This window comes from Tinamus guttatus, unplaced genomic scaffold (genome assembly GCF_059628265.1).
Source record: "Tinamus guttatus ecotype Peru unplaced genomic scaffold, ASM5962826v1 Tinamus_guttatus_pri_ptg000650l, whole genome shotgun sequence".
In the NCBI taxonomy this organism is placed as follows: Eukaryota; Metazoa; Chordata; class Aves; order Tinamiformes; family Tinamidae; genus Tinamus; species Tinamus guttatus.
The window spans coordinates 39,348-49,181 of record NW_028289184.1 but is presented as its reverse complement, the minus strand read 5'-3'; the positions used below and the strand labels follow the sequence as shown (position 1 = coordinate 49,181).

The 9,834-nt window shown below is 43.8% G+C and overlaps 1 protein-coding gene across 1 annotated transcript in view; it reads right to left on the bottom strand.

The window, feature by feature from the left end:
- Positions 1 to 733: 733 nt before the first annotated feature.
- LOC104569717 (uncharacterized) overlaps positions 734 to 9,834 on the bottom strand; it is a 34,557-nt gene continuing 25,456 nt past the window's right edge. Inside the window, 6 exon segments of the mRNA XM_088536022.1 lie at positions 734 to 1,046; positions 1,048 to 1,283; positions 2,523 to 2,570; positions 2,717 to 2,830; positions 3,271 to 3,426; positions 5,220 to 9,623. Coding sequence (XP_088392148.1) covers positions 998 to 1,046; positions 1,048 to 1,283; positions 2,523 to 2,570; positions 2,717 to 2,830; positions 3,271 to 3,426; positions 5,220 to 9,623 — 5,007 coding nt within the window. The 3' untranslated portion in view covers positions 734 to 997.

Below are 9,834 nucleotides of genomic sequence, written 5' to 3'. Positions count from 1 at the left end.
GGGCCCGGCCCGCGAGGCGGCCCCCGGCAGAGCGGCCCGCGGCTGCTGCGCGCGGGCGCTACCCCAAGGTTCCCCAGATGGGCCCATGCACGAGTGAACCCTAAAGGATCAGTTTTCACCCACTCTGCCATCCTTCCCCCTCTCCCCTGCTCCACATTGAGTTTTGCCTCCCTGTTTTAATGGTCTGGAGCTTCAATGCAAATGGTCTCCAGCAGGTTCCAGAGCTTTTTAGTACTGAAAGAAGAAAAAAAAACCCTACCACCCCTAAATTATCTATTTTGGGCTCATATTTGCCCCCCTTTTGCATTTTTAACACCTTACTCCCTATCTCTCCCTGGAGATTCCTGTGAACTCAAGACTTTTGAGTCTTGCAACACTCTGTAATGTCTCAGCATGAGAAGTGAAAAAATGCTGTTATCCTTTCCCTTGCCTCGTTGTAGAGCGGTAGCAGAGTTCTGTAACATTTAAGTTCTCATTTGTAAACAATACCCAGAAAAGAAGAAACTGTCAATCAAATCTCTCCCTTCTGTTGCCCCCAGAAGACTGATGAGCTCCTCATTGAGTTCAGCACAGAAAGAATTGATCCAAATTTGGAACATAAAAGAATCAGATGAAAAATAGAAAGCCAGGGTACGGACACTTTTTTGGAGAAATAACTTTATTGAAAAAATAAAACATCACGAAAAAACATCTTTATAAACAGTACATAAGTTGGCAGGAATGACCTAACTCTTGAAGGGCCACCTAGGCCCTGACGAGGCATGCCATGATGGAATGCATCAGGAAAGGAAGATGATTTTACCCACTCATCACATTTGTCCCCCTTTTCCAGGCCTATGATCAACCCCATCCACACAGGCTTGTGCCAGTCTGTCCTCCCATCACTGCTCCTGCGGGGTATCTCTCACAGTGAACGCTGTGCTCTGAGCTTTTGTCTTACCTTAGGACTCCTGTTTCCATCAAATTCCTCTGCCATGGTTCACTTGCTGTACCTTGGTTACTTCAGCTCATCACACCTGGCTGTTCTGGCTGTCACATGCAGCGGATCTCTCAGGAGACTGACGGTCCGTAGGTGTTAGCGCGAAGTTATGATTCAGAGACCGATCCAGCTTCTGAGTCTCTGCCTCCAGAACAGCAGCTCTGGGCTCCCTGACCACAGCTGCTAGGGAGTAGGACAGCTCTTGGTGAAGATCTAACAGTTCCTGACTGGTCTTTGCGCAGCACTCAACATAGTCCTGTTTATATTTTCGTTCTTGTGCCAACTGCCTCTGCAAAAGGGACACCTGAAAGAGGCAAAAGGCTAAGCTCAGACAAGTCCACCTTGTTACCATCGCTGTTAGTTCCAAGGTACCATTTCTCAAGAAAAAAAGCACCCTCTAACTCCAGCCCTTACCAAACCTTATCCTTGTTGAATGCAAAGTAGTAAGTTCAGAAGGTCGCACTGAACTGAACTTCAATTATGGTCAGCTTAGGTTTCTTTCTGGTGTACCATATACAACACTGAGATATTACATGATATTAAAGTAAGAGATATCTTCTTAGGACTTGGTAAGCCAACTCTTTTTTTTTTTCTTCAAAAATAAAGATTTATGCTACTAACACTTTAGTTCCCATTCTTTTCCCTCAGCAGGAGTATCAGTCGCTCAAGCACTAAAACAGAGACCAGTTGCTCAGGCACCAGGTACTGAAGATGATTGTGTTACAATATAGCTAATACTTCACAGCTAAAACATGCAAAATGAACAAACTCTTTTTTTAACTTTACAGCATTTTTACAGCATCAACGGAAACCAGAGCTGAATTTGATGAACAAGGTCAGGGAAAAAATTAACTCTAAGAGACTGCTGAGGCTCAAGAAGAAGAATTTCATTCAGCTATCTGTGGTAACACAACTTCAGACACCCAGGATTCCCAGTAAAAACATCCTTAACCAATAACTTGCTGGCTTCAGCAGTATTCTCACTGTTCCAGAGCTAAATATCATCTTCTACTTCACCTACATAAATATTATATGCATTTTGCTCTTAGCATCTGTGAACATTCATATACTCCAGAGGACAAGGGTGTACTTGACCCATAAAGGTATTTCGAAGAGAAATCTGGAGACCTTCCGATATGGTCAGTACCATCAGCACAGGATGCCATAGGGCCTAATAGTTGTAATGCACTTTCTTACAGTGACAAAACAAATACCCTTCCAGTGCTGATGCCTCTCAGTTGAGTATTAGGACCATGATTAACACAGTTCTCCATATTCCGGTGAGTTCAGATTTTCCCAATTCCCTGCAACCTCCCTCTCCCACCACACACACAACAGACCTGACCATTAGACAAGTCAGAGACTAGAGCTAGATGAACGCTGCTGCTTGGCTATGAACAGCCAATGTTCGAAAATGGGTATTTCCATCACCGCCCTCAAAGATGGGATCCACTGAAACAAAATTTGTGATGCAGCGTTATACAAAATTGTGCCCGCCAGTGGGGCTTCAGCAGATTTTCATTAAAACTTTCCTACTCCTCACCTGTTTCTGTAACTCAGCTAATCGTCTGCAGAGAACACGAGCCTCCTCCTGCAAAGAAAATGCAATTTTCAGTCTAGAGTCTGGTCATGGCCATGGTCTATATTATCTGATATCAGGGCTGTTGCCACTGAGATTTATCATAGCGTCTCTACCTGCTCAGACCTATCACCCACCAAGTAAGATTTTGTTCATACCTGTTCAGAAGCAGGCATCTTATCCCAGTCTGACTCAGCAAGAGAAAAGCTGCACGCATCTGGTAGCGACTGACCACTATAATCCCTCTTCAGCCTCCTCCGTTCACGCTCCACCTGCACATTGGATAGGAGAAAGGGTCACAGAAACCTACCACCAAACAAGGAACGACTAGACCTCTGAATATCACTGTTAAACAGGAGATTTCTGTTCAGACACTGTTATTTCATCAGAGAAAGTTGGGAGCAAAAGCAGTCAAGACTATAGGGAAGGGAGAAAGCAGAAGGAAACAGTTCCTGAAATAAGAATATCACGAAAAGACAAATGTGTATGAGAAAACTCGAGCAAGAGAGAAGATACATGAATGAATATGTATCTGTGCAGGCAGTGGAGTGCAGGAATAAAAAAGAAAATATGAAACCGTGCATACGTAGGGGGAAGCAGGTGGAAGGATACAAGTGGGATATAAGAAGTGGACTGCAAAGCACTCTTGGTAGCAATATGCATGTTCCAGAGAACCACGAGGATTTGCAGAGGTAATGAGAGTCAGTTTTACCTGCTCAAGAGTCCTTTTGAGCTCAGTGTTGAGTTGCTTCAGCTCAGTTTTCTCACATTCCAGTCTTGCAACTGCTTGCTGCAGAGATTCCAGACGTTGCTGCATGAGTTTCTTCTCTGAGAGCCATGATAGCTGCTCTCCTTCTGCAACAGCTTGCTGAGTATACAAAGAGAAGATTATGCGAGCTGGTGCCACGTTAACTTTAGAAGGATTAGAAACAACAAATGGGGGAGACTGAGCAGCCTCTAGGATTGACAGTGCTAAGTCTCTTCCTCTCCTTATCCACAGCCCTCTGTATTCCTAAGAACCTTCCTTCAAAGCTATTCCTCCCCAGCTTTTGGATGAGCACAGAAATACCGCAGGCTTAAGGCACCCATACAAAGTCTTCCTCCCCTGCACTCTGTGTTCTTTCACTCCTCATCTGTGGAGACTTTGTCTGCAGTTTTGTCATGTTCTTGTCACTCACCAAAGATGCATACAGAAGAATTTGAGAAGGAGACAATAACACAGGGAGACTTCCTAGCCTCCAGTAATTTGTAGTTCAGGGACTCCCTAAGCCACACCTGGAGGTGTGGTACTCAACAGTCCTGAATAGATTCTTCTTCCATAGCTTTGTCCATTTTTTTTTAATCTTCATATAAACATTCACTAACTGTCAGAGAGTACCACAGCTTAACACACACTGAATGAAAATCTCTCTCTCTGTTCTTTCCATAAAACCTTCCTGCTAGTTTTGCTCAGTATCTTCTCTTCTGGTTTTGAGAGGGACAGTAAACATTCATTTCCTACTGAGCTCACTTAATGGTTTCATAAAGGTCTATCAGGTTTCTATCTCCCTCTTCCCTCAGTCACTCTTTCGTTTATGGAAGGCTTAGATGTATATGTTTCTCATATGAAAGCTATTTGACATTTCTTGTCATCTTTGACCTTCACTGTACAATCTGCTGTCTTTAGCTCTACTCTCCTTGGAGACCCAAACTATATGCAACATACAAGATGTAGATGAATCATGTATTTCTGCAGTGATAAAATATTGTTTTTGTTCTCTATTCCTTTCTTCAACATATATCACTGTTTGTTTTCTGACCACTACTGAGCACTAAGCTGTTGTTTACATAGATTTAACTGTAATTCAAAAATCTCATTGCTAAGGAGTTACACATCAGCTCAGAGCCCATCTCTGTGAATATAATGCATATACGATAAAATATTTCAATTTTAATTTCATGTTGAGTGGACCACAAAAGTTTGTATCTTTACAAATAAAGGAGTTATCTCACATTCTTTGGCTGATGAGCAGGACAAAGGAATATAGGTAGGAAGGAGGACTGAGCTGAGTCATGAGCGAGTGGGGTGCCTTTACAAAGGAGGGAATTGCTTCCCATTCCTTGGCAAGGGGGACAAAGGAGTCAGCTGAGTTCAGGTGAGAACTGGTGGAAGGAGGCAGGAGTTTGATATAGGCGGGCCGGGAAGGCTGTAACTGCTGAGTCCCTTGGCCAATGGGGAAAGAAGAGGGCATCCCTCAGTTGGGAAATTAGGATAAAAGGGGGCTGCATCCTCCAGCAATTCAAGAGACCCCACAGGGCTATGCCCGGTGGACTCTCCATGTATTCGAATAAAGTTTTAGGACTCTTCTGTCTCCTTTTTGGACATTCGGTTCTTGACAGCGAGATTTTCCGCACAACATTTATCTTCTGTTTTCAGTTATTTGGTACTGTTTATTTGCTAATTTGTTTCACGTTCCTCTATGGATAGTTCAATATGAGTCAGCTCCTCTGATGTGTCCTTGCACAAGAACCTCCCTAAGTGCCAAAATGCATAGTGAAACAGATATGAAAAAGTCATGTAGTTTTTCTGATATCTGCAATCAAAGTCAAACAACTATGGGAAATGTCACAAGGATATTTTACAGACATCTTAGTTGACTGACGATCAGTCACACCGCCTACCTGAAGGTGAAACCGGTCCTTGTCCCTCTCTGAAACCATGCCCTGCAGAATGGCTATTTCTTCCCTTAAAGACCCATTGGCCATTTCACTCTTACTCAGGGCAAGCGTCAGTGCTTGGGCCTTCTCTTTCCATTCTATTTCTCCACTTTCGGTCTGCTTCAAAATAGCAATCACACGTTCCAATTCCTCCCCCTTTACTTTCCTCTCATCTTCCAGCTGTTGGGCTAGCTCCTTCTGCCTTTTCAGGAAATGGTCCCTTTCCTGGAGAACTTTCTTCTGTTCTGCTTCTTCTTCCTCCCATTTTTGGAGTTTTTGAATTTTTTTCTTTAGAGTCTCTCCTTCATCTTTCCATCGCAAAGCTGATGTTAATTGTTTCAGGAATTCACTCTGCTTCTGAAGTTCTTGCTCTCTCCTTATCAGACTCTTCTCCAAATGCCTAACTCTCTCTCTCTGGTATTTGATCTCTTCATCCTTCTTGACCAGAGTATGCTGAACATGCTGCAGATCTTCTTGAAGACCTCTCATCTCCTCCAATTGTTTTTGCTCACCTTGAGCCTTAGTCTTTTGCCCCCTCTCAAGTGAGATTTTTTCCAGGAGCTCTCTGGGATATCTACTCTCTTCTTTCCCTTCGGTCAGCATAACCTGGAGATTCTGCAAGGTCTTCAGTTCTTCTTCTTTGAGCTGAAGTTTTTGTGTGAGAGTTTCATTGTCTTCATCTCTCCTCTTCATCATTTCCTCCAGCAGACTCACTTGCTTTTGGCAAGATGTTAGTGCTACTTTCATACTTTCTTCACGGAGCTGGTACATGTTAATTTGCTTTGTCTGATTGAGGAATTCCAAACTGTTGCTTTTCATTGTCTGGCTCATTTTATTTATATCCTGTTGTAGGTCCTTGGCCTGCTTGCCATCTAATTCCTTCTGCTCTAGAAGCTCCTGGACATGCCTTTGTAAAGACACTATCTCCTGCTCTCTAGCTTCTAGAGAACATTCAGCATATTCTAGTTTATGTAGTAAAGCTTTAGTCTGCATCACTGTCTCTTCTTTTTGCTGCTGAAGCTTAGAGATAGCCTCTTCCAGAAGCTCTATCTTCCTTTCTCTCTCTTTCAGATTTGCTTCTATTTCTTGAAGATTTGCTTGCTCAGCTTGTGCTTTGTGCTTTTCGTCCTTTTCCTTGTACTCTTCACATTGCTTCTTAAGGGACTTATTTTCTTGCTTTTGTTCCTTTACTGTCACTTTAAGATGTTTCAGAACTTCCCTCTGCTGTTCAGAGTCTCTTTCTTGTTTCTGGAAGGTCTCAATCAGCTCCTTCTGAGATTCAATCATGAATTCTCTTTCTCTCAAAATTGCCTTAGAGTGTTCCAAGTCTCTACGTAAAACTTTTATCTGTTTTTCTGTTTTTAACTCGTATTTCCTTGCTTGTTGCATTTGCATATCTAGGTGCCTGTCCTTCTCTTTTAAAGTTTCTAATGTCTGCTCCAGTTGGTCATGGACAGTCTTTAATCTGGTTTCCATGGCTTTTTCAGATTCCTGGATTTGTTTTCGCTGTGACTCTAGCTCTTGATCTCTTTCAGATAAAGAAAGTGTCACCTTTTCTAATTTACCATGCAGCTCCTGCAGGTACCCATCCTGTTGCTCTTTGTACTGCTGAAAAAATCTTAACTGATGGCTTTGAGACTCAGCCTCACCCTCTCTGTTCCCAAGAATTGCCCGCAGATGTTCTAGGTCTGCATGTAGAGATTTCACTTCTTCTCTCTTAATTTCCAGTTCATGGGCCTGCTGAGCCTGAGACATGAGCTCTAAGCTTTTCTCCTTCAATTTTGTTTTCATATCATCCAGCTCCTCTAGTAGACGACTTACTTGTGATGCACCATGTTCTTCTAGAGCCAGCATTTTCCTCTCCTGGAATTTGATCTCCTGGCCTCTCTCTTCCAGGTCTTTGCTGATCTTGCTTAGAGCACTCCTCTGCACTTCACGCTGCTCCTCTAGCTCCTGTATCCATTTTTGCTGTGATCCGATCTCCTGCTCTCTCTCCTCCAGATCCTTCCTCATCTTGCTTAGAGCAGTCCTCTGCACTTCACGCTGCTCCTCAAGCTCCTGTATCTGTTCCTGCTGGGTTCTGATCTCCTGGTTTCTGTCTTCCAGATCCTTCCTCAACTTTCCTGTAGAAATACTCTGTATTTCTTGCTGCTTCTCCAGCTCCTGTATCTGCTCTTGCTGGGTTCTGATCTCTTGGTCTCTCTCCTCTAGGTCCTTCCTCATCTTTCCCACAGTAATACTCTGCCGCTCCTGCTGCTTCTCCAGCTCCTGTATCTTTTCTTGCTGAAATCTGATCTCCTCGTCTTTCTCCTCCAGGTCCTTCCTGGCGTTGCTTAGAGAACTCCCTTGCATTTTGTGCTGCTCCTCCAGTTCCTGTATCTGCTCTTGCTGGGATCTGACCTCCAGGTCTCTCTCCTCTAGGTCCTTCCTCATCTTCCCCACAGTAATACTCTGCTGCTCCTGCTGCTTCTCCAGCTCCTGTATCTTTTCCTGTTGAGATCTGATTTCCTGGTGTTTCTCTCCCAGGTCCCTCCTGGTGTTTCTTAGAGCACTCCTTTGTATTTCTTGCTGCTTCTCCATCTCCTGGATCTTTTCCTGCTGCATTCTGATCTCTTGGTCTTTCTCCTCTAGATCCTTCCTCATCTTTCCTACAGCAAGAATTTGCTTTTCCTGTTGCTTCTCCAGCTCCTGTATCTTTTCCTGCTGCATTCTGATCTCTTGGTCTCTCTCCTCTAGATCCTGCCTCATCTTTCCTACAGCAAGAGTCTGTTTTTCCTGCTGCTTCTCCAGCTCCTGTATCTTTTCACGCTGGAATCTGATTTCCTGGTCTTTCCCTTCCAGGTCCCTCCTGGTGTTGCTTAGAGCACTCCTTTGTATTTCTCGTTGGTTCTGCAGCTCCTGTATCTGTTCCTGCTGGGATCTGATTTCCTGGTCTTTCTCCTCCAGGTCCTTTTGGATATTGCTCAGAAAACTCCTCTGCATTTCTTGCTTCATTTCCAGCTCCCATATTTGTTCATGCTGGGTTCTGATCTCTCGGTCTCTCTCTTTCAGGTCCTTGCTCATCTTTCCTACAGTAATACTCTGTATTTCTTGCTGCTTCTCTAGCTCCCATATCTGTTCATTCTGGAATTTGATCTCCTGGCATCTCTCTTCCAGGTCTTTGCTGATCTTGCTTAGAGCACTCCTCTGCACTTCACGCTGCTCCTCTAGTTCCTGTATCCGTTTTTGCTGTGATCCGATCTCCTGCTCTCTCTCCTCCAGATCCTTCCTCATCTTGCTTAGAGCAGTCCTCTGCACTTCACGCTGCTCCTCAAGCTCCTGTATCTGTTCCTGCTGGGTTCTGATCTCCTGGTTTCTGTCTTCCAGATCCTTCCTCAACTTTCCTATAGAAATACTCTGTATTTCTTGCTGCTTCTCCAGCTCCTGTATCTGCTCTTGCTGGGTTCTGATCTCTTGGTCTCTCTCCTCTAGGTCCTTCCTCATCTTTCCCACAGTAATACTCTGCCGCTCCTGCTGCTTCTCCAGCTCCTGTATCTTTTCTTGCTGGGATCTGATCTCCTCGTCTTTCTCCTCCAGGTCCTTCCTGGCGTTGCTTAGAGCACTCCTCTGTCTTTCCTGTTGTTTCTCCAGCTCCTGTATCTTTTCTTGCTGGGATCTGATCTCCTCGTCTTTCTCCTCCAGGTCCTTCCTGGCGTTGCTTAGAGCACTCCTCTGTCTTTCCTGTTGTTTCTCCAGCTCCCGTATCTGTTCTTGTTGGGATCTAATCTCCCGGTCCCTCTCCTCCATGTCCTTGCTCATCTTACTTAGGGCACTCCTCTGTATTTCTTGCTCTTTCTGCAGCTCCTCTATCTGTTCCTGCTGGGTTCTGATCTCCTGGTCTCGCTCTTCCAGGTCCTTCCCCAGTTTGCTTATAGTAATTGTCTGCATTTTGTGCTGCTTCTCCAGCTCCTGGATCTGTTCTTGTTGGGATTCTATCTTCTGTTTTTTATCTGTTTTGTCTTTAATAACATCATCTAAAGTACTTTGATGCATTTTGTTTTCGTTTTCCAGCATTCTAATCTTTTCCTCATGCCACTTAATTTCTCCTTCTCTCTTTGACAGGATGGCTGTCAGGTGAGTAAGATTTTCCTGCAAAACTTTCACCTCTGCTACCTCCTTCTGTAGCATCTGGATTTTCTCCTGCTGAGCTGCCACTTCCTCCTTTTTAACTTTCAAGACAGATAATGTACTTTGAAATTCTTCTTCTAGGGAGTGTTTCATATTTGTTGCTGCATTTGCTTGAGCTTCAGAGGCTGTGACAGATTCCTGGAGAAGTTTTATCTCCCATACCATTTCTTCCTTAACTGTTTGCAGTGTGTCTCGCTCATGCTGCAACAAATGAGATAGAAGATTCAATAATTCATTTATATATATGTATGTATGTATGTATGCTTGTTTTTCATACTAGATTTGAACTCCTGCTTTGGTGACTGGATGACATGACAGTCAAAAATCTGTCATTTAAGCTTTTAATAGAAAAATCTATTCAGTTAGTTTCCCTCTTACATTTAATTTTTCAACTTTCATTCAAAGAGTGAGT